The sequence below is a fragment of the Apis florea genome, unplaced genomic scaffold (genome assembly GCF_048593485.1).
Source record: "Apis florea isolate Af1SG1 unplaced genomic scaffold, ASM4859348v1 contig_3170_pilon, whole genome shotgun sequence".
In the NCBI taxonomy this organism is placed as follows: Eukaryota; Metazoa; Arthropoda; class Insecta; order Hymenoptera; family Apidae; genus Apis; species Apis florea.
In genome coordinates this window covers 4,544,114-4,567,725 of record NW_028256714.1, presented here as the reverse complement: position 1 = coordinate 4,567,725, position 23,612 = coordinate 4,544,114, and the positions used below count along the sequence as shown (strand labels likewise).

Here is a 23,612-nt window from a genome sequence, read left to right as displayed (position 1 = left end):
GTTTCCACGAGTTTCGCGTGGGATAGAAGGAGGAGGAGGAGGAGGAGGAGGGAGCTGTATCACGCGATAAGCATCGTCGTCGCGATCGCTAAAAATGGATCCCGTCTCAGGCCGTCTACGATATCGAACCACGGCTGAGAAAAGGAGAGGTGGAGGGAGAGAAAAAAAAAAATAGAAGCTGAAAAGAGAAAGGGGCGATCGATATATCGAGGGGGGGAGAAATTATCTCGTGCATCGATCGACGCCTTGTTCCTTGTCTCTCTATTTAATTATCCCTCGCTCCGCTCCGCACGCCCCCCCCCCCTCCTCCGCGCGCAATGATCATTCACCGATTCACTTTCGATTTAATGCCCACCCCCTTTCATCCCTTCAGAGGAGGAGCAGGCTGTAATTCGATATTACGAATTTTTTGGATTATCGAATCGTTTCGATCTCGATCCTTTCTTCGCCTGTTAGTCTTCGATCTCGGGGAATCGTTAAATCGTTTTTAAATCTCGATTTAAAAAATTGGAGATCTTAACTCGTTGAAACGAGTTTCTCTCCAGAAAATCCTCCAACGGGATTAACCAATCCGAGAGAAAGGGTGGAAACGATTCTAGAGCGATTCCTCGAGAGAGGACAAGTGGTTGGAGTAAAAATTTTCCATGGAAGAGGAACGGTGATCACCGAAACGGTTTAAGATCGTTCGAGCAAGCGAAGGTCGAACGTTGGCCGGGGACGAGACGCGGGGAGGCGAAAGGTGGGCTACCTTATCGGGCGAGCCGGCGAGCCGTGAAATCGATAGCTCGATACTTTGCGCCGCCGCGCGCGGCCTCGTTCCGCCGTGAAATCCTTCTAACGAGTTTCCGCGTTTCCCGAACACAGCCGCCGTCATTCCTTCGATCCATCACCCTCTTCGATACCTTCTCGAAACAACCTTCCTTTTCCTCCCGCCGATTCCTCTCCTTCGCGGTTAATTTGAGAAACACGTTTTGCATTTGTATTCGTAATAGAATGGGTTTTTGGTGTTTTTGTGTGACACACAGGTGACGATAGTTTGGGACAATGATGCAGTTGAGATGACAAAGTACATGGTGTTCCTCCATAATAAGAATTATAGGAAAGGGGTCGAATGAAGAGAGAAATTTCGATATTTTGTAATGCATATCACCGAATTGAACGTGATTTTATAAAAGAAAATAAAGAAAAGTATAGAATTGAAAGAAACTGTTCGAGAGCATTTAATTTTTCCTCGTAGAATTTCATTTTCTAATTCTTATAATACCTTTCTCAAAATAATAATTTTTCCATCTTCGAATTCGCGACTCTCTCTAAAGAATTTTCTAAAGAAAACGCGACAGAGTTCCAAGACAAAGAGAGAGACGATGATATGACGTCTTACTTATGCAAGCTTACACCACTGAAAGTTACATACAAGCGTTTTAATTGTTTCCAAAAATTGTTCCAAATAATTCCAACCAATTATCCCAACAACTCTACAACACGCGATTCGATCGGGAAAAAATCCTATTCCAACTTGTAAGCTTGTTAGCAAACGTTCTCTTTGAAAGAATATTCTCTTTTTCAATTTTTCAACCTTCCTCGAACCTCTCCCACGAGGAGGAGGAATGAATTATACGCGATAATCGAGGGGAATCTCGATTGTCTAGGGAATTGCGAGTATCTATTTCCGATAGTCACGTCGAGGAGGACTTTGAAGTGGCGCGGCAAGAAGCACGCTACCTGTCGAGCGGGCACTTGTCGATAAGGAATCGCGATACGACGGCGCGATAAGCCGGCGCCAATTGCGGCTCGACGTTTCGTGAGTCCTTCAATTCCGCTTCAGGAACACGCGTTACAACGGCCGACCCTCGAATTCTCCAGCAAAATTTCTCTTCTTTCTTAATATTAATCGTGCCCCTCGGAATTTTTTTTAACGCGAACGATCATCATGCGCGAATGTATTGCGAAATTCGAGCCGAATTTGTTATCGTTGATATTACATTATCTTTCGAAAGAGAAGAGAATTTGTGATTCTAAAAGAAGGGCGAAAATTGAAAATTGAACGATTTAAAGTAGCGAGATTGAAATGTAATTGCGTATAAAAAGTGATTAGATAATTTACTTCGAACTTGTTCTTGCATCTTGTACGCGCTATCAAAAACACGTTTCTCCTTTCTTAACATCGTACAAGACGCAGGATCCGCTAATTATCCTTACTAACGAGTTCAAGTAAGAGAATGAAGATAGGAGTTGCGCGTCTCCTTTCCTGTTCTATTCTTCCGCGATTTCCTTTCTCTTCTTTCTTTAATTATACCGTGTCACCCTTTATCACCCTTTCAAATTTGATCTTACCTCAGTTATTAAGTCGCATGTCACGATTCTGAACGAAGATTTCTGAACATCGTTACATCAACCTTTATTTTTTTATATCATCGAGCAATTTAAATCAAGGATGCTGTCAAAAATATATGATATATCTCGAAACTTCTTCTTTTTCTTTACTCCAACAAGAGAAAAAAATTTGAAAACATTAACATATGTCAGTCTAACATTGTCAGAAATTTATGCTGAATCAAAGAAACAAAAAACTCGCGGAAGGATAAATTAATGCAGGAACAGAAGAAATCAAAGTGGGCCGATCTAAGATGATTGTCCCGGTTGCTTGCGGGTTGCAACCCAATCTTGCCTCGTCTAAAATTGGTCTCGAGCCGGCCTTCTCCAGATCGCTCCCCCGACTCTGTAATGAATCAAATCGAGTCCTTTGAGACGTTCGAGTTATCGTTCTCCTCGAATATTTTGAGCGCGATGCCGAGGAATTTCTCGAGCCCGTTGAATTATTTTAGCCCGGGCTTAGTTTGGGCACGTTCCAACTGGAACATACTAGTCCGAATCTAGACGATTCTGATCTATTCTCTTGAGCACCAAATATCTCTGGGCGGGTTCGAATATCTCTGGTGATTTTAATCAAAACCCTAGATTCTGTTACGAAGCTTGGAATCCGTCGAGTTCGCAAGCGGTGCTCATCGAGATCGATCATATCCGATTCCTCTTCCTCCTTTTTCCCAACCAACCGTGCTTTACTTCATTTAAAACATTCGATCTCGCGAATCCCTTTTTCTCGAGTCGAGTCACTTGTGGCCACCAATCGTACAAATTTCCTATCGAATGCGATCTCTTGGAGATCACAAACGTGACTCGAGCAATACGTATGTAAATCCAATTCTCCCGTTATTGTCCATTAAAGGCGGTCCAAGTGGCCGATATCAGTTGCATCGAGATCATGAGAACCGCTATTAAAGATGCTTAAATCAGGTATCCAATATCGCCACCGGTGAAACGCAATACTCGTGAAACTCGATAGGCAAAGACCTCGGAAGTCGCGGGACCGATAACTTCCATTGTGGTCGTTAATACCGGCTACTCGCAGTTTGCAAGATAACCTGGGTAAACGTATCTCGTTACGTATCGAGGCGAAAAAGAAACAATCGTCCCCCACTTCATTACGTCCACACTGCCGCGATCGTCGATAGAAACTCTGAGGAGGGTCCATCCAGATGACCGATTTATTATTATTTAATCGGCAGAGTTATTACTTTTCAAATATCTGGAGACCATGAAATAAAATAGAAGACAATACGCCAAAGTATTTTGACATTGAAGCTATTGTTTTCCATGCAAGGATGATATTCGTTCGGAAGAAATATCGAAAAATCATAATCATCTCGTTTCGAAGAAATGATAGAAGGCAGGAGATGATAGAAACATCGCTTTGCGGTGCAACATCGACGCGGATCGATTGACAACCGAATTTTGCCCAGCCTGTGCGAAATTTCGGTGCGCGCCAACTTTAATCACATTCGACACCACGGACTCGAGGTCAATTCCGGCCGAGGGGAAACCGTGCAAACAACAGGAAGTTAGTTAGTGGCCGTGCGGCTTTCGAGCGGGCGCACTATAAACGCGCGCATAAATACGTCCGGATGCGCCCGATGCGAGTTGGAGCAATAGATTCACCGAGGGATGCGAATAGAAACCGTGTCTGTGCAACGTATTCGCGTTGTAACGTGATATAATGGTCGCGGTATACACGCGGTGATTCGTAAGCGCACGAATATATATTTCCAAGAATGTCTCTCGTTCTCTTTTTTTTTTCTTTTTTTTTTTTTGACTGGGACAATGCGATTTTTTATCATCAGAGGGCTCAGAACAGTTTTCAGCTGTCGTCACGAGTACAAGGTTTCGTGATGGTTTTTGAAAGGAGGTGATACGTTGGGTTTGTGTGACCGTGTATTTAAATAGATGATCTTGTGATGCTTGATATCGATTACTTATTTTTTGATGAATGATGATTTTTAATTAAAAAGAGATATAAATTTCTTTATAGAAATGAAATATTTTTAACGTTGTTCCTTTGCCAACAGTTTAAATTGTCCATCGATATTGAAATATCGCGATTAATTGAGTCGAATTGAGATTTTTTTCCACCACCAGGCCGATGCTTCATCGATTATCGAGCGAAGATAGTGGTGAGGCCGATTATTAAAAAAAATTTGATTATTCGACATTCCTATCGCATACTAACGCGTATATTGTCGTGGAGGCATGCGATAAACAGAATCCAATGATATATAGTACGAAAATTTTTCCCCGAATATCTGGAAAACCAAAGCCAACCGGCGAATCCAATTTATATACGAAAAACAGAAAACAAAAAGAAAAACAACAGCTTTCCACGACATTTTTCAAATTCGTTCGAAACTCGTCAGAAGGAGACCTAATCGATAGCTTCGTCAACCGAAAACCATATATCGCGTATTCATTTATTTTCCATTATCTCCTTCCATCATTTCCACTTTCACATTTCGAATCTCCCGCACTTACGAACCACCCGGTACGTGAGCGCGAAGGGAATAAGGTCGATAGAGCGCCCTTAATTTCCTTCTCCCTTCTGTTGTTGTTCCGTGGGTGGGAAGGAGAGGGAAGGGATGGAAGAAAGGACACGTGGGGGGAGGAGGGGGGGGAGCGAAAGGCAGAAAGTTGGCCGGATTCCAAGCCTGTTGAGCGCCACGCCCTGGGGAAAGAAAAGCAAACGAAAAAGGGGATGGACTCGGAGGCTGGAAAATCATCGCTGCGATTCGAGCCAGGTGCCGATCGGCCGACCGGCCGACCGCTGTATATAGATATATAGATATATATAGATATATATACATATACACAGCAGACCAGGCCTCGTCGTGCCTGTTGCATCCTCTGTGCCGAATACTTCCGCCCTAGGCGAGTCCACGGCCTTTCCTTCCTTCATGTAGATGTTACCGGATATATATAACTTTCCTCCTCTGGATAAACGCCTTTCTTCTTCTCGACTGTGAGTTTTTCTTTTTCTTTTTTTTTTTTTTTTTAAGTAGTCTCAATCGTTTACTCGAATAGATCATCTCGACAGATGTAAGAAAGATGTTTGAAACTTAATATGAATAGGATTTTTGATTATCGGCCTCGAACGCTTGTAGTAAAATAGTATCATTTTTGGCAAAGGATATGATATTTTTAAATATCACAATGAAAGAATCGAGGAATCGTCCCATGCTCGAGAAACAAATACGAGAATTAAATTCGATAAGGATAAAACAATGTAAACATTGCTTTCGTTGACACCTCGATAAAATATAGCCAATACATTACGTTGTTGCTGTAACCAATAATAAATTTAAACATGGAAGGCAGGCTTTATTCCCTTCCTGCTGACTGAGTCTGAGATATCCGAGGCGGTTATTTGCCAAAACCAACAACAATTACACCGAATTTCCTTCTCAAGATTAATTCTCAAGCATCAATACGTGTTGGAAACATGAAACAGAAGTCCATAAGATTCGCTTATTTAATCCCTGTGCAACGTTGTTTAACAATATTCAAGCAATAAACGAGGATCGACGAGGGAGAAAGTCGTTGGGAATTATTTTCAACCCGTTGTAAAGAAGAAAGAAAGAAAGAGAGAGAGAAGGAGGAATAAATGAGACGATAATGAATGAACGAATTAATCGGGGATCGCTTAATTAAGCGATTCGCTGGAGCGCCCTTAAAAATTCATCGTTTCGAGGGTAGATAGGATTCGAACTCCTCCCTTATCTCCTCATTTATCGGTTGTCCGCGTAACGGATAATGGAACGACGACAAGGCGTGCACACCTACACGATAACATCTGTGCACGTCTGTCTGCACGGCCACCTCGATTTTATCCAGGCCCATCGCGGTGAACGATAACACTTCCGCCCATTACAAGGATCTCGCCTCTCTCTCTCTCTCTCTCTCCTTCTTGGCGGCCATGATTTTTCTCCAAGCTGCTCGTATCCCAAGAAAATCCAACGTGGTTATCGAATTAATAGCACGCCCTATGTTTCTTTTTTAATGTTAACGAAGTAACTTGAAGCATACACGTTTTGGCAAAGGAAATTACAAAGTTAATATTGTACGATAAATATACGATTTCTGGAATCTGATTTCTGGAATAGATTCAAAGTTGCATACGAGAGAAAGTTAATACTTTTTACAGGATTTCGATCTCTGCTCGTCATTTCTCGCGAGAACAAAGATCAAATTTGTGGAAAGGAATGATTATATTGCGTTTTCCTTCCTGTATACATGTCGGATCAAGCTAGCACGCGTGAAATTTAGTGGATCGAGAAACACATGGAAAATCACGATTTAAATCAAAGGCGAAAAGGAGACGTAAGATCGTGTGCGCCCCCCTCCTTCCTTCTTTTTTACGCCCCTTCGGGAATTTATTATGCGTTCGCGTTTCTTCGACGTATTACTCATTTCTCGGCGTACAAGCAACTCGTAAACTCGTATCGATTGAGAGAAAAACTGCAGAAAAATTTTTCTGGGAAAAATAGTTTTATAAATCGGCTGTACGAGGATAAATATATATATAGGAAGGGAAGGGGAGATAAACGTGTCGAGGGATACGTACGGGACGTGAATACAGATCGAAATAATAGGTGTGCAAGAAGGTGTACTGAAAGGAAAGAAGGATAGATTTGTAATTTTTATTTTATATATATATGGAGAAGAGAAAACTTTGAGAGAAATAATTGATCTCGACTTGATCTGCACTTTTAGATAAAATCGGGGAGAGAGAATGGAAAAAAGAAGCAATAAAGAACGCGAGGGATATTTGGAGAAATCGTTCGATCGAATAAATTCGACCCTCGAAATTATTCCCTCGTTTTAATTAGTGATTCACGATTATTCCTTGGCGGAGTTAAATTGGACAATCTTATTTATTGGAGGAATCCTGGCGAGGAGGAAATGTGTCGCGCGATATTACGAGGCCAAGTTGGGGGCCCGTGAAACGAAGGGATGGCCATTGCGGACGATCCTGATGGCTGGACTCTATGCTCAACTCTGAATAACGGCCTGGAAACTTTGTTGCAGCCGGAAATTCGGGCAAAACAAGTTCGAGGCAAATACGTTCCGATTTCGAGGGAAGGAAAATCGCTCTTCGCCGTTTTGAAATTGAAATCCGTGCGTTTCGAAGAATGAGGGAAAATTATTGTTATATCTGTTTTCAATATCGTTTAAAATCTGAGAAGAGAGAAGGTTTGATCCGGTTGTTTCAGTTGTTCGTTCCGTTTCTTCTTTTTACACGATCTATCTGTGCGTTCTATTTGACTAGATTGGTTCGTTCCACTTGTCCGATCGCGACTGACTTATTCTACTTGCCCAGCTACGCTCGCATTCTACTCGTCCGAAGGCTCGCTCTGTTTTTTTCCATTCGTGCCTTTCTATGCAACTATTTATTCAATGATAAACGACACTGAAAGGAATACTGTCAAGCATTGCCATTTATCATTGGCAACGAGTATGAATCGTGTGTGAAAATCGCAAACAAGTGAAGGATAATTGGGGCAGGATTTTCGAGGAAAAAAAAAAAAGGAAATCTTGTATCTCGGTGCACATTTTTCTGTTGGGACGAACAGGGGGAGATAAATCTGGATCCGGCGCGAGGCTAAATAAGAAAAATTCAGCGGGATTAATTTCAAAGGAACGGACAGGCGCTAGACAAAGTGCAAACTACTCCGCAAACCTCGGTAACCATCCTTACAAACTCGACACCTTGAACCCGACCGCAACACACCGGGCACAGAAAAACTGCTTAACAAACCGAAAACTGCTTGCTGTCAGTTTCAAGTCCGCGACAAAACTTGAATCGCCATCCAAAAAAAAAAAAAGAAATTGCGTTTTACACTTTCGTGATCACACTCGATATCATCGTTAATTGTATCTTTATTCGATTCCTCAAATAAGGCCAGATTCGATAATATTTCTCGAGCTTGTTTTCCACGGTGAACACGGTTTCTTTTAAATATAATAAAACAAAAAGTATATATAAATTGCCAAGTGATCGATCTTTATCCGTATTATTTAACAATTTTGTGAATTATAAAGTGATTATCATTTAATTCAAAAATTATGAAGGTAATACTCGTTTCATCGCGGAAAATATTATTTTAAATTGACAAGGCGATATGAAAACAAACCTCGAATAAGAAAAGATAAGAAACAAATAATAAGAAGAGGAGGATAACTGTTGAATCAACAACAAGAAGATATTAACTCGTCACTGAAAATATCTCATCCTTCCTTAAATCAACAAATACCAATCTTGAATAAAAGAGATAAAACATTGACAACAAATTAATGAGACAAAATAACAAGACGAATAAAAAAGATAAAAAAGTTTACCACGTTTCATCCCTTATCTTAAATTAATAAGACGAAATACCGAATAGGAAACGGATCCTGAATAAGAAAAACAGTGCAAAAAAAGGAAGAAGGATAACTCGAACGAAGAAGAGAACTCTCTCGTTCTCTCTCTCCCTACCTTAAATCGACAAATAACCAAGAAACAAATCCTTAATAAAAAAAAAAAAAGCCTAAACGTAAAAAAACAAAAGTTTACCTTACCCTAAAATTAACAAGACAAAACGGATTCTCAGTAAGAAAAGGGGATAAAGCTAGCCAAGAAGATTAACGTTCGATCAACTCGATCTTGGAATCGGCTCGTCATTTCGAGGTTAGGCGGGACGTGGCGAGCAACGCGCACGAGGAGAGCGCGCAACGGTGGCCAAGATCAATAGACGGGCCACGAGCCATCATCCCAGGCGACATAGAACCCGCTCGTTTTGATCTCTCGCGCAAGCGTCGTTCCTCCACGCTACGCTAATAACGGCCACGCTATAATGATAACGTCATCGGCGAGATCCCGACCGAGGGGTGGGAGAGGGCCCAGAAATTTTGCGTATGGGATCGAAGCGGATTCGAAGAGCACCGAGAAACAGCTGTCGAAGAGAATGGATTACAATTGGATCTGGATGAATGCATGAATGTCGAAGTGAGATTGGAAATTTGAAAGCTTCCAAACAATTTTCATACGCTTCGAAATAAGGGCTTCGTCCTGTGCGTCCTGTAGTTATATTAAATTGGAGATTAAAAAAAGAATATGATAAGTATCGTCGACACTTCTGATTAGCAATCTGATCTTTCGCGTTTGACTTGGATCTACAAGTACATATTGAACTCGATTCCATTACCGGGGGATCCGTTGGCGACTGTAGATCTCGAGAGGGGAGAGGGGAGGGGTGGTCGAATCCGGAGGGTTTGCTGATACGTTCGATCGGCCGCGTTAATTTGATTTAGTAATTCGGTTTGTTTGTGAGGCGCACGGGTGATTTGGGACGGATACTGTTCGGTGATTTAAAGGGTTAAAGGGGCGATCAGTGGGGGAAAAAGTGGGGGGAAACGTGTATTGAAAGTTATTTTTAATTTAATATCTCCCTTGTCTCATCTCGTCCTTTTATTTTTGTTCCGAAATTTGATTGTTCGTTTATTACGATTGAAAGAAACGTTTGAAAGAAGAGTTTTCTTCTTTGATTATTGAAAGTATATATTTGTTTTGGAGATTTTTCTTCTTTTTCTTTCGTTTCCCCCTTTCGTTTCTCTAATTAGGTGAAATTTGTTTTAGGTGTAATTATCTCGTGTGCTTGGATGATGCGTCTATGGATTTTTTAAATATCGAAATGTAAGAGATAAAACTTGAATAAAACGAAGATCGCAATAAAAATAATTATTGCAATTCGTTTTCTCGTCTAATGAACGCTTTTTTTTGTTTCCACTGTAATAATAAAAATGCTTTTGCGTATTTCAATAGAATTTGTTCTGGTTTATCTTGCGATTTTTCAAAGAAGATAATTTATCGCACGAGGATAACCACGAGGATTTGAAGTGTTTTCGATTGCGTCATAACGATAGAGATGTAGAAATAATATAAGAAACTTGGAGTAAACTTACTTTGAATAAGTAATAAAATGGATTTCAATTATTCGTTGCTGGATGCCACGACCAGACGCAAAGAGAAGAAAAGAAAAGATTTAAAAATAACTTGGATAAATAAATATTCATTTCTTCTATCGTTGTGATTATGAATTCGGGACGAAAATGTTCATATATTATTATTGTAAAAATAAATTGTATCCTCAGAGATAAATATATAATAAATATAATCCTTTATAATAATAAACGAGAGATATTACGTATAAACAAATCATTTGTTTTAATATCGAGGCTATCAAGCCGGCCAAATTAATCCGAATCAAAAATTTATTTTCACGATTTATTAAAAGACTTCCGCTGTTCTCCTCGTAATATTAAATATTTCGATAAATTATTACTTGTGTACAATACACACAATATCATCAATAATTTAATATTTAACGAATAAAACAAATTCTCTATAAATTTATTATTTGCTTACATCTGAAATCTACACAGCAAACAATCGATCCATCTAAATATTTAAATGTAAATAGGATAACAATAACCTGTATAGTGTATGGAACAAATAGTATTTGTAGCGCTCTTGTAATTATATATATACAGGTATTACGAGAACAAAAGAATCGCGAAACCTTTATTACAATTATCCCCATTCAATCTTTGAAACGAGTTCAATGACCTAAATTGAAAAATGTCGATCCCTGCGTCAACATTACAACAGATTGTATTGAAAGTAGTAAGCGTTTAAAACCAGTCAGACAAGAAGTCGGAAAAACGGATCACTGATCTCGTCCAAAGTTTCCTTATAATTCGACGGTGAGAGAGAAAAACGAGCGAGTGAGAAACTCTCATCTCCCCTTCCTCCAAAATTAGGGAAACTCTTTTTTTTTTTTAAATCACAACGCGTCCTACAACTAGATCGATTTTTTCCCTTCCATTTCAACTGATGGATGCGTACGTAAATGATGATAAAAGTAAACGTTACGGGCATGAACCGGTTACTTCACGAGAATTCTGAGGGTTTTAGAGGGAATAGGGTGGTTATAATCGAAACAACTGTACCCAAGTTGGCCCATTAAAGGGGTTGAAAATACCGCGTGAGCCTGACCACTGACCCATACTACTCGCTGAAGAACTCTCTCTCTCTCTCTCTCTCTCTCTTTCTCGATATCCTACTTTCGATGTGGCAAAGACAAGCCGTTTTGAACCTTTTGCCCAACAATTTAATCGAAAAACGCTGGAGACGATTAAAAATATCGGTGAAGAATAAATAATCGAAGGAGATGGAAGATAATCGACTCTTTCGATAATTTGATCACAAAAGATTCGTGCAGAAGGCGAACAAAAGCGCGTTCCAATTTAATTAGTATTTCGGTGATCCTCCCGTGGCGAAATTTTAATTTGGCGACGAGAGAGACACCACGCACGGTTGTGTTATTAACCGAAATAAACGGACGAAAACAACGGTTAATATCAGCACAGCGTGGATAAATATCAGACGCCGGTTAACGCGCTTTGAACGCGAGTTTCCCTCGTTATATACCCGACCACCGACACGATTACACCGTAACACACGTTGCACTTTTTCACGCGCAGCAAGATAAATCCTGTCGCGGTGTCACGAGCTGTTCCAGATCGCGAACGAAATCACACTCTGTATGCAAATAACACTGTTAGAAAACAAATACCGTGGTCAGGATGTATATATATATATATCAGGAAGGGAGGGGGAAATTACTCTGGGCCCGTGTGAATTATATCGCTCGCTTGCCTAGCTTCCTGTCTTCCTTTATGGAAACTGGTGGTGCAAGAAATACTCCATTGCCCGAACATAACGAGGGATTAATAAGATAAGGTGTACGAATCTGTTTAATCTATAAAGTCGAGTGGAATAAAATTGCGTCCGAAGAAGATACGTTATTTGTATTTATATTTATCATTGTACACGTTTACAACGAGTTCGAATATTCAGATAATGGAGATTCTATGCTGTGCTTATGTACAATACAGAAAAAAGAGAAAAATGCATACAGAATTACACGGGTTTGCTGGACATAGATGCGTGCAACAGAGACGGATATATCGACAGGGAGTGAAATAGAGAGATGGACGAGGTAGAAGAGAGAGAGAGAGAGAGAGAGAAAATGACACTTGCACGTGTCGCTTTGTGATGAATGTCGAAGCGGAACTGGCGAGCGCAGAATTGTAAAACGAGAAGGAACACGTTCCAGAGATTATACATAGGCTTGGTGGTATCTTGAATTAACGAATCGAAAATGAATTATTTCTCGAAATTTTTAAGTTTAAAGATCGAGGTCGATGCTTGATCAGCACCAGATCAGCATCCACGTATTCACAGTCCATTTAATAGCAACGTTGCAACGTTCGACGTTCCACGTAATAGGAGGCTACGACTACAGCTATTGTCTGTGGATGAAACAAGATCGAATCGTTGCTAATGATTTTGAATTTTAAGATACGCACGATCGTTCAATTTTATTGTTCGATTTTGCAAAATCTCTTTTCGTTTCGTTTCTCGTATGATTTGTATTTATGGAAAAGTGGATATTTCCGAATTAATTCTATTAAGTTTTCGTGATAATTTTTCATTTTGCCAACGGACCGCTTATTTACCAATACGCGAGCAGCACGTACGAGCAACCAAAACATTTTGATTCGATATCCAGGCGATCCAGGTTGTGCATCGATGCTGTATTTTGTTAAACGGGCGCACTTTCTCGTTAAAATACACGTAATTAATACGAATGTGTGTGGATTAATTGCGCCCCTGTCAAATGGGCGACGACCTTTAAGGTTTAAACTCGATCACCATCGACATATTCGTATTAATTACACGCGTTTTGATAGAATATGCCCATTTAATGGAAACAGGCCAGCATCGGCAATCGTTTCACCGATCGAACCACCGCAATGACAATCGTTCACACGTTTCAATTCTAATTCACGAAATTTTTGATTATATTCTTCGTTTTTTTTTCTTTTTTTATGTTATTATTCTTATATAAAATACAATTCGATCGATTTGTTTCTTAACTCGTTAACGAACAATGCCAGTTAATTCGTCGATATTTTTCGATCCCAGAGAAAAGTTGTCGACAAGGATCGACACGGAACGAGATGCACGATCGTCCAAGACACCTTTCCCCTTCTTTTAATTAAACGTTAGTCTCTTAATTAGAGGCGGTATTTTATATTTGATACTTTCGTCTCGCAATGACAAAAGACGTCGCTTAATTAGAAATCTCTGTCCGTATAATACTCTCGAGTTGATCGGCGGTGAAAGAACGAGACCGACTCGGTTATTCGCCTCCGTTTCTGTTTCAAAAATTCAACGAAAATTTCTCACTCCTTCGATCGATCAATCCCCTCGCACCAAAGATTTTCCTTTTTTCTAGAAACAGAGAGGAATTGACGCGTTGAATTTTTCACGTTATTAACAGTTCTACAATTCTTTATTAATTAGCATCCCCGCGTCGAGAAGGAAATAACACTCCCGTGTGTCGAACCTGTGTGATTCGGATTCGGGTGATCGATCGCGTCTCCAGAGCTTTTAGCTTTCGTCCGGATCCTTATTTCGAATAAAATCCAATTTTCCAAACTGGTGGAATAAAGAAATTTATCGAGCCTCTCCTCAAATATTTTTCTATCGTTGGTTCGACAGTTCCCTGTCGCGAGCCGCCCTCTTTCTCCTTTCGTTTCCGCGAGATCGAGCGGAGGAGGAATCGTTAAGCAAGAAGGGTCGAGCCGGATCTTTCCTCCTCCTCCTTATTCCATTTCCAATTCCTCGCGAGTTTTAAACGCACCGTCCCGGAAACGGAAGGGGGAGGAGGAGAGTATTCCTCCTGCGAATTCGACGAATCGAGGAATTTACGGAGGGCGCCCCCAGCGGGACACTCGAGGATTATTTTCATCCCCGGAAATTCTGTTTCTCTCTCTTTCCCTTTTTACAACCGCCACATCCCCCCTCCAAGATCGCAATTATATTCGAGCCGCCGCCACGGGGGTAAATATGTACCCAGAAGTGAGCGCGACGGGTAGACAAAAGCGTTCCCCTCCCCCCGCTATAATCCGCGTTTATGAAAGAGAAACAAAGCGATGAAAGAAATTAAAGTAGACTTCGGGGGAACGGTGGAAAAAAACGTTTGGGGAGAGGGGATCGTTGGAAATTAGACCGACCGCTCCTTAGAAAATATCATAATAGCGTCGCTGACCGAGTGGCTCGATCGACGTCGAGCGAGAGAGAGAGTTGGACGAGGAAGCTTTTTTTTTAAAGAAGCAATCCGTGTTCAGGCTCGAAAAATTGAATATTACGAGCGAGTTAAACACTTCGAAAGATCGCGAGTTGGAATCGCCGATTCGCAATAACTCGCGGTGGAGGAGGTCGAGCAAAGATACTTTCGAATATATATCTCTCGAACGATCGATCGATCTTCTCACCGATTCGTTTCGCGGGAAACGTTGGGCCGGTTTCGAGAATCAATGGAAATACTTGTAACTTTCTTTGTCCATACGTGTGTATCAAAAATCGTGAATTCGAATTTCATTTCTCGTGGTTTATTGTTATTTTTATTAACGTTGTATTGTAAACGAAAATAAGTCTGGTCGATCGTTGATTATTCTACTCGTATCCGATTAATAGTCGATTTTACTCAACGCGTTCGTTCCAATTCGATGAGCGATTATCGTATCCGGGGAATTAGCCAAATCCGCCACATCCACTTCATAAATTTTCAAATTTGATTTTCTCCAAAAAAAATTCCTCCAACGCGATTATTCCTTTATTCGCGATACTGCGATTACGCCATCGCGTAAATACCTCGATATTAGAATAAATCGAGAAGAGATATCGTTCGATATCGCGATTCTTCGTAAAATATTTTCTCTCCAAATTTCCTAACAAAACTAACATTATTCCTTGAAAAATTCGCAATCGAAAATCGCAGAAAGATTCGCGGCCGAACAACAAACGAAGTGAAAAGAATTTCTATCCGATTCGTTCTCGAAGGGAACGCGAATGGACAGGGGATAGGAGGGATAGAGCCCTTGAAAAGGTATTCCCTGGTTTCGATGGATCGATCGATATGCGACCAAGATTCGACAATGGGTTCTCGAGTTGCCGCGAAATGCCAGCGTTAAACCGTCGAACGAACTTTTGCGCGGCCAACAGCTCGAGAACCGTAATATCGACTCTTGTTCCCCATCCGTCCCTGTCGACCGATCGGATGTCCCCGTCTCTCTCTCTCTCTCTCTCTCTCTCTCTCTCTCTCCCCCTCTATCTCTCGCTCGTTCGCGGCTCACTTGCCGCATCATTCAGCCGTGCGAATGCACCGGGCGAAACCTTGCGCTCGGTTAATTCGCGAACACTACCGACACCCTCCCCCTCCAACGTAAAACCGGTCGAAACGAGATTCTCGTTTGGACCGTCCGCGTCGTTATTTGCGGCATCCTCTCCTTTGTAATCAATGGAAGGCACGGAAAAGTGTCCCTCAAAGCTCGAGTATGCACTCTATCGAGCCTCGTGCATACACACGGACGCGTTTAACCCCCTCGATCTGGATCTCGTTAAACAGTAGCGGCGATGCGTGAATCTTTCTCGCCGATTCGTGTTTTCGACGACGTGTCTGCGGGTGACAGGAGCAGGGGAGAATGTTAGGAATGAATGAAGTTTTGATCCTTCTCGCAAAATCTTTAAGATCGAGACGTGCCGTTATAATGCCGGATATTAACATGGAAAACGAATAACAAGTGGTAAAAGGAGCGATGTAGAGTCGAGGGAAAAAAATCGATGGGTTACTGTTTAGGGTGTAAAGGGTCACGTGGTTTGTCGCAGCGTGTCACCGCCTCCCTGTTTCTCTTCCCCTTTTTACGAACTGTGTGTGTGTGTGTGTACGAAACTTTAGGAGGGAACATCGAAATCCAACGCCACCGCCCGAAAATTCAGACTTGGATGCACGTAACCCGTGGAATCCAAACACCGCCACCGGATCTTGAGGCAACATCCCGTGTTGTCGCATCCCGTTTCCCGACCGCGCTCTCCGCGGTGGAGAAAAAGAAAAAAAAAAAAAAAGGCCAATAAAACTTCCCCGCGTACACGTCCCCGCGTTTCACATCCTACTCCACCACGGTTCCATTGTGCGAGCAAGGAACAAAACCAGAACTGCATCAACGATATATCCCTTTGAAATCTAAAAATATACATATAAGGGGGAGGGAAAAGAAGAAAAAAGAAGAAAGAATCTGCTCCCCTCGATTTTCAACCCTTCGATCGGAGAAAGGAAAAATTAACGATCGATCGATCGATCGATGGAACGAGGCAAGGTTAGGGGCGGAGGAGGAGAGGGAAGAAAAAAAATTGGATAAGAAAAAAAAGGAACGCGAACGATCGAAAGCGAAAAGAGGGGAAATAAAGGGGGAAAAAAAAATATGGAAAAAGCTTTGAACGAATGGAACAGCCGCAAGGATACACGCTTTTCACGAGCAATTGAATCGAAAGGTTCGGATACCTGACGGTTTGAGTACGCAGGTGTGCACGCGCAGACGCGCGTTTACACTGCGTATCCAATGTTTATCCCGACGAGCGCGCAAGGGGGGAGAGGAGAGGAGAAGAGACGTCCCGATTCCGGAATCACGCGGATGGAAATTTTCAATAGTCGAGAATGATGCTGCCTCGAGAATTTATCACTCGAGGCATCGAACGACTGTAACCGTTCGACTGTGTAATAATAATTACGAATAAATGTTATTTTACACTTTTTCAACTTGGTTAACTCGATGATGGAAAGAATATTGGAACGAAACGTGGGGTCGAATCAAAATATCGAAAACTGTTGTGTTTCAGATTTTCACATCGTGAAAAATATAAAATTTAGACACGTTATTGGCAGATAAATATTTCGCGATATATTTCAGGAAGGGAAACGCGAGCTTTGGATACCGCGTCCCTCGATTACATTATATGCTCGATTGGCCGATGTGTCGCGGATTTTCCTCAACCGTGTGGGCGTGCATACACACGTGCACCCGCTCCTCCACTTTTGTCACGCCACGTATTTCGTCTTTGTGACGTAAAACGGTGCTGCTGTTGCTGCTGCTCGGCGATACACACGCTGAATGAACCCCCGGACAAGCCACGTCCTCCCGGAGAGAACAGAAATGGAAAGTTCAAGATTAAACGCGGAACGGGTTTCTTTGTTAGAGGAACGAGGGGCACCCTCGTGCTGCTGAGTTTCAATGCTCGGTACGAATTTTTTCAAGGGATGGAAATTTTTCTTACACAGCGGTGACAAAAGTGCACAACCCGTGTATATATACACACATATATATTTATATGAATATTAGGTGCACGAAAATTTTGACTCGATAAATTCTATATATATATATAAATAACATTCTAGTTTAATTAATTAATCCGAAATCAAAGATCAAGGGATAAATAAAAAAATACCGCAATCAGAGTCCGCGACAATTTCCCTTTCAGGCGAAAAAAACCAGCCCACGAAAAACCAGCGTCGGATCAAAGAGACCGAAAAGAAGGGAAAGAAGGGAAAGAAAAGCGAAGGATGAAGAGCGAAAGGACGAGGTGGAAAAGCATCCTTGGCGGTTTCTCGAAGAGGTGGTGGTAGTAGGCAGATACTAGGAGGGCTAATCACGGGCGAAAGAGTAAGGACGAGGGAGGCAGCAGGTGAGCGGGCGGGGAGGCGGCAGGTAGGCAGGGAAGCAGGAAGAGGAGGAAGGAAGTGCGCTTGCGCGGTGGTACGGCCGGGCTAGACGCGAGAGCCGCCACTCCCGAGCGCGTAGCGGTGTAGCGCGGGTGCTGACCGAGTGTCCCCGTGAGAGAAGAGCGAGAGAGAGTGCGAGAGCGCGAGCGAGCGAGAGAACGAGTAGAGAGTGTGAGAGAGAGAGAGAGAGAGAGGGAGGAGAAGAGAAGAGAGAAGAATGTCCATCGTCGAAGGAAGGATCGGCAGGAAGCGGAGCCCGCGGCAGGACATCATCGACGATCGTCAGGCGGCTCCGTGCTTGTAGGACGAACCGAAAAAGAAGGAAAGAGAGAGAGAGAGAGAGAGAGAGAGGTGTTCTCCTCGAAGAGGATCCTCGCCGCTGTTCTCCCTCCTATCTTTTCGCCGCGTTTCCCTGTGTGCTCTCGACCCGACGCAACGATTCCCCAACCTATCTCTTCCTCCCTTCCTGTATTCCTCTCCCCCCCTCCCTCTTCCTTCCCTCCTGTATCCAGGTGAGGAAAAGAGCAGGAACGGTCGTCTCGTCTCTTGCGAAAAACGGTGGAATCAGAGGTGAAAATCGTCTCTCCCTTCCTGAGAGGAACGGTGTCGCGTAATAGTGCGTAGCGAGGCCGCGACGGAGACGAATACGGGATAGTGCGTAATAAGTGGTGTGGTCCCTCGAAACGAAATAATAATAATCCAAACTCTATTTCTCCGTTCGAAAAACGGGATAGAGAGGTTACAGCGTTGTGTACAACGCCAATTGTGGAAATCGAATCGATGGGGGAACTGTATTCGTGTACGGTCGAACCAGTGAGCCGCGAAGATAACGAACGCTGAAGGTGACACCAGCGGGTAAACGATAAATATTCGCCGCGTATTTCGGTGAAGGCTTCGAGGCCGAAAAAAGACGACGAGGGAGAGAGAGAGAGAGAGAGAGAGAGAGAGAGAGAGATTACACAGAGAGGTGGAAGAAGAGAAGAGGATCTCGTCGTTCGTTGTGATATCTGATCGCGAGTGATAAAGCCGAGAGAAGGACCGGGGTCTCTCGGGGCTCGGCCGCGAGGAAGAGATCGTGTGAGGTGATTCGAGCGGCGATATACATACACACGCACGTACACATACACACACACACACACACACACACACACACACGTACACACAGTGTTTCAAACGCGAGTGTCAGTGAGAAGCCGAGACATTTTCTGGGTGAAAATTTTCAACGACAGTACATATCCGACTTTACTTTAGGCGGACCCGATTCAAACGAGGAGAAGGAAGAAGAAGAAAAAGAAGAAGAAGAAGAAGAAGGAGAAAAATAGCGAGGAAGAGAAGCGAGAAAGAGAAGAGTGGAAGAGAAAGAGGGAGAGAGCAAGACGGAGGTAGGAGGGCGGGGCGGGTTGGGGGGAGGTAGGGCGGGAGGAGGAGGAGGAGGAGGAGGAGGAGAGAGGTGGAGGAGGAAGAAGGGGGGAGGGTGAGACGCGGACGGCACGCAGAGAGGCGCCGGGTCAACGCGCCAGGTAACAACGCCTCAGGACATCCGCTCACGTCCTCGTCGCCGACGTCCTTCCCGTCGTCCTCGTCTTCGTGGCCGTCGTGGACGGCGCCGCGCCGTTCTCTTCTCCTCGAACAACGTGGATACCGAGCCTCGTCCCACGGATATTACCATGTCCTTCCACGCCGCCTCCTGGAGCTTCGCCCTCCTCGCGGCCACGGTCGCGTTGCTGCCCGCCACGCATCGTGCCCCGTTCGCGCAAGCCGCGTAAGTACACAAATTCTTTTCAATTCCATCAATGTGCGTGTTCCACGCTCCGTGTAGATAAACGTGTAAACTCCGCGAGAAGATTGCAAACTTTCGTTTCGTTCGATACATATATATATATATATATATATAACATCATCGGATAGATTGAACAGACCGATTAAATAGCGCGGATAGAACGATAGCTGACCTCGCCGAAAGAGAGGCGCAATTCGCGACGGTGGAAACGTGGTTGTAGCCGGCCACCGCTCGTATCCTCGAATCGATACACGGTTGAAACGCTCGGTTTCTAACTTCGGTCCCTTTGAACTTCCCATTGAAGTTCGCCCGTGTTCGGATCGGGTTTCCACGAGTTGATGCGCGTTGATGACGATGATCGGTGACACGCGGCAGTCTTTCGCCAAACTCTCTTCGAATAATTATTCCCTCTCTCTCTCTCTCTCTCTCTCTCTCTCTCTCTCTCTCTCTCTTTTCTCCCTCCTGGATGCACCCTCTCCTCGTCGTGACCTCGAGCGGAGTCGAGCCGAAGTTAATCGACGAAGCCTAATGTGCCTAGAATACCACGCCGCCAATCGATAGGCTTGCAGCTGATTCCACGCCGCGGCCTAGGTGCAAGGATTTAATTAATGATCCATAATCCTATATCTCGATTACGTGTTTCGCCTGCGGTGAGCCGTGTGCATGCAGCACACTATCGGGCCACGCGAAATTGGTCGATAAACGGATATAATGGGGGGAGGGGGCGGGAGGGGAGGGGGGAGGACAGAAGAGGAGAAGAGAAAAAGGAAATATATACGCGCGTCTCGTATATATACACATACATACGTGTGTGTATATATATATATATATATACACGGTTTAACGAGCGAGCGTGGCCAACACGATTACCGAATACGATATCCCACGTGCGACCCTGTGCGCGCGACCAGACATCTCTATCTTTGACGATACGACGAGGAGGAGTTTGCGAGGTTGTATCACATTGTTCTCCGCCTGGATCCACGTTCGTGATTGCATGTAAATGAGTGGGAACATGCAGGCTCTACGTTGCACGACTCTCCAGACGTGCACGGGCTCTTTCAATGATCGCACAATGACGACGCCCGCCCCCTCCTCCACCCTCCCCACCTTGTGACTCGAAGACGACGAGGACGGCGGCCAGGCGTCGTCTCGCGCTTTAATGGAAGCGGCGCGCTCGCTGTTACGTTAAAAAATTCATTCCCCCCAGGAAGAATCGCATCCGATGATCGTTGCAGCCGCTCTCTCTAATTGGATCGCGTTAAGTTTTCATCTCTCCGCTGTTGCTACCACTAGTACGCTTTCAACGAGGAAGATTTGTCTTGTTAATTGTTTCCTAATTGGTTTTTCTGGCTTGTTCTTGGTTTCCCCGGATATTTTTCCCTTCCTTCCTTCGTTTGGCTAGTTTTTCCTTTCGATATTTCTTCCTTGGGGGGAGGGGGGAGGGGAGGGGGAGTTTTTTTTATTTTTATGAATGGAAAGCGCATAAAAGCGTTTCGGGAGAGTCAGAGGGAGGAGAAGATATATCGTTTCGTCGATTTCGGTGAAATATTTTTTTGTTACTTTTCAAGAAACGATGGATCGGTTTTCATTCAATGGAAACAAACAAATTGGATTAGGATTGATCGCGGGGGGGGGGGGGGAAGGACCAATTTTCATTTCTCTTCGTGCCATACGTCGTAAATACGAAATTATCTATCGGTCTTACTTACTAAAGTTTATAGATGCAATTGATTTATTGCTATACTTTGTCTCTGCTATAAATACATACGTCGATATATCAATCACCAATCAACTTTCAAATAAATTATCTTCTCCACCGGAGGAGAGGAACTAAAGTCGGTTAATATATTTTTACTATTTTTCAACGGGACCTCGTTATTAGAATTCCCTCGTTTCCTTCGATTTCTCCAAAGGAAAGGAAACGAATATTTCGCAAATTATTTCGAGAACTATAAAATATGAAATAATACCTTCACTACATCTTCCTACTTCTTCCCTGTAAAAATCAGATTTTTTTTTTTTTTTTACAAATTTACAATATACTTTCCCCCATTTTCGAATTATAACTAATTTAATATCACCTAGATACGAACAAATTTACTCCAAAAATACAAGAAAGGAACGCTGTCAAAGAAAAGCGCGTAAAACCACGCCACGAAGAAATAACAAAACGTGTTATATATAATCCATCCGCATGATCAAAGGTCTCGTGACTAGCGAGCACAACGGAGCTCGGCTTTATAGCGTTTAATAACCGAATGGAATACACGTTTGGTTAATAAATACGCGATCGCGCGTGTGTATGTGTGTATGCGCGACGCACGAAGGCTTAGTCGGTACACAGGCCACCGCTGTCTCGAGAGTGACAGCGGCATCGCGAGAACAATGGCGGAGCTGAAATTAGTTGTACCGGCTCATCCCTTCTCGCATTAACGCCGCGATCCAGTCGCCTCGTATACACGTAATCCGCAAACGTTTCTGTAACCCGAGCGGCTGATATCGAGCGCCATTTTCCGACAATGTTTAACACGTTTACTTATCAACCACCGCCACCACTGACAGCTTAATCGATTCTAATAACGGAGAGATATTCTTCAAAATGCACCATCATTCAGAGCGACGCGCTCTTTTTATACATATCTCCCTTCTTTCTCTTCTCTCAACTTCCATGGAATAGTCGTGCTCGTGCGAAACGACGGGATTTATAATTCTGAGAAGATTTCGATCTCGTCGAGCAACAATTTTTTAAAATAACATACTCGGTCTTTAATTTCGAGAGATTTATCTTCGAAGAAGGGGGCAAAGAGGATGAGAGAGAGAGAGAGAGAGAGGTGCACGTCGAAATTGAGGTGCACGTTAGAGGAAGGAAAGCAAAGCCCCCGGGTGAAAAACCATCGCTTTATCCACCGAATCGCCGCTTATCCAATTACATCGCAATCCTATCCCCATCGTATATATATGTATACACACGTACAAACACATACACACACACACACACGGTGCATCGGCTGTTTAGAGTCGAATCGCATCGACGAAATCCTCGGGAGCCGACGATATTAACCTTAGCAGGGTTTGGCTCGCAACAAAATTTCGAGCGGGGGCCGCGCTCTAATCCAACGAGGAAGGGAAGGGGTGTAGTTAGGTATAGTCGAAGGGATTATCAATATTTACGCTCTTCCGGCGGCGAGCTCGCAGCTCACAGCCGGGTCGTTCCACCTGTTTTCTCCTCGAGGGCCCTGCTGCCTCTCTCTCTCTCTTTCTGTGTAGCCTCCTCCAAACCCCTACGAGTACCAACCGCGGACGGGTTCTGTAGTGTGGTATCGGTGATCGCAGTAGAGCTCTCGAGCAAGAGGGTGCTCCCGACGTGGCAGAGCTCCAAATCCTCCTACGCCGTCGTTACCACCACCCATCCTGGATTCCTGGATTCCACCGACGCACGTCTTCCTCCTCCCCGTCTTATCGAGGAGAGACCCTTTTCGGACCCCCTCCCCCTTTGTCTTCCTTCCTTAAGAGGAGTCCTCACACTCCTCCCCGCCCCTCGAGTATTATATCTCGTTCCCACTTTTCTCGAATCGAAATCCACTCTTCGTTGACGTTCCTCTTCCTCTTCTTCTTCTTCTTTCTTGATCTGTGCCGGTGTGGATCCATAATAAGGGCGGATTCGTGCCCGATTTCGCGGGGCGATTGAAACGGGGTGATTGTGGAAACGGTATACAGGAGGAATACGAAACAACGTTCCTCGGCGGAGCTTGAGGCTAGGCGGGCTACGCTTCTTT

The 23,612-nt window shown here is 43.6% G+C and overlaps 1 protein-coding gene and 1 long non-coding RNA gene across 11 annotated transcripts in view; one reads left to right on the top strand and one right to left on the bottom strand.

Annotated features, from left to right (window-relative positions):
- The window catches only part of LOC147657375 (uncharacterized), a 194,970-nt gene that overhangs the window by 83,595 nt on the left and 87,763 nt on the right, over nucleotides 1–23,612 (bottom strand). The gene's annotated exons all lie outside the window — the stretch shown is intronic.
- Nucleotides 19,532–23,612, top strand: part of Rdl (Resistant to dieldrin) — a 79,470-nt gene continuing 75,389 nt past the window's right edge. For 9 of the 10 annotated variants that reach the window (XM_086910022.1, XM_086910024.1, XM_086910015.1 and 6 more), the window contains exon 1: nucleotides 19,584–19,815. In XM_086910022.1, coding sequence (XP_086766148.1) covers nucleotides 19,721–19,815 — 95 coding nt within the window. In that variant the 5' untranslated portion in view covers nucleotides 19,584–19,720. Of the gene's footprint in view, nucleotides 19,816–23,612 lie in introns of all 10 variants that reach the window. The other variant, XM_086910026.1, reaches the window with a different exon arrangement.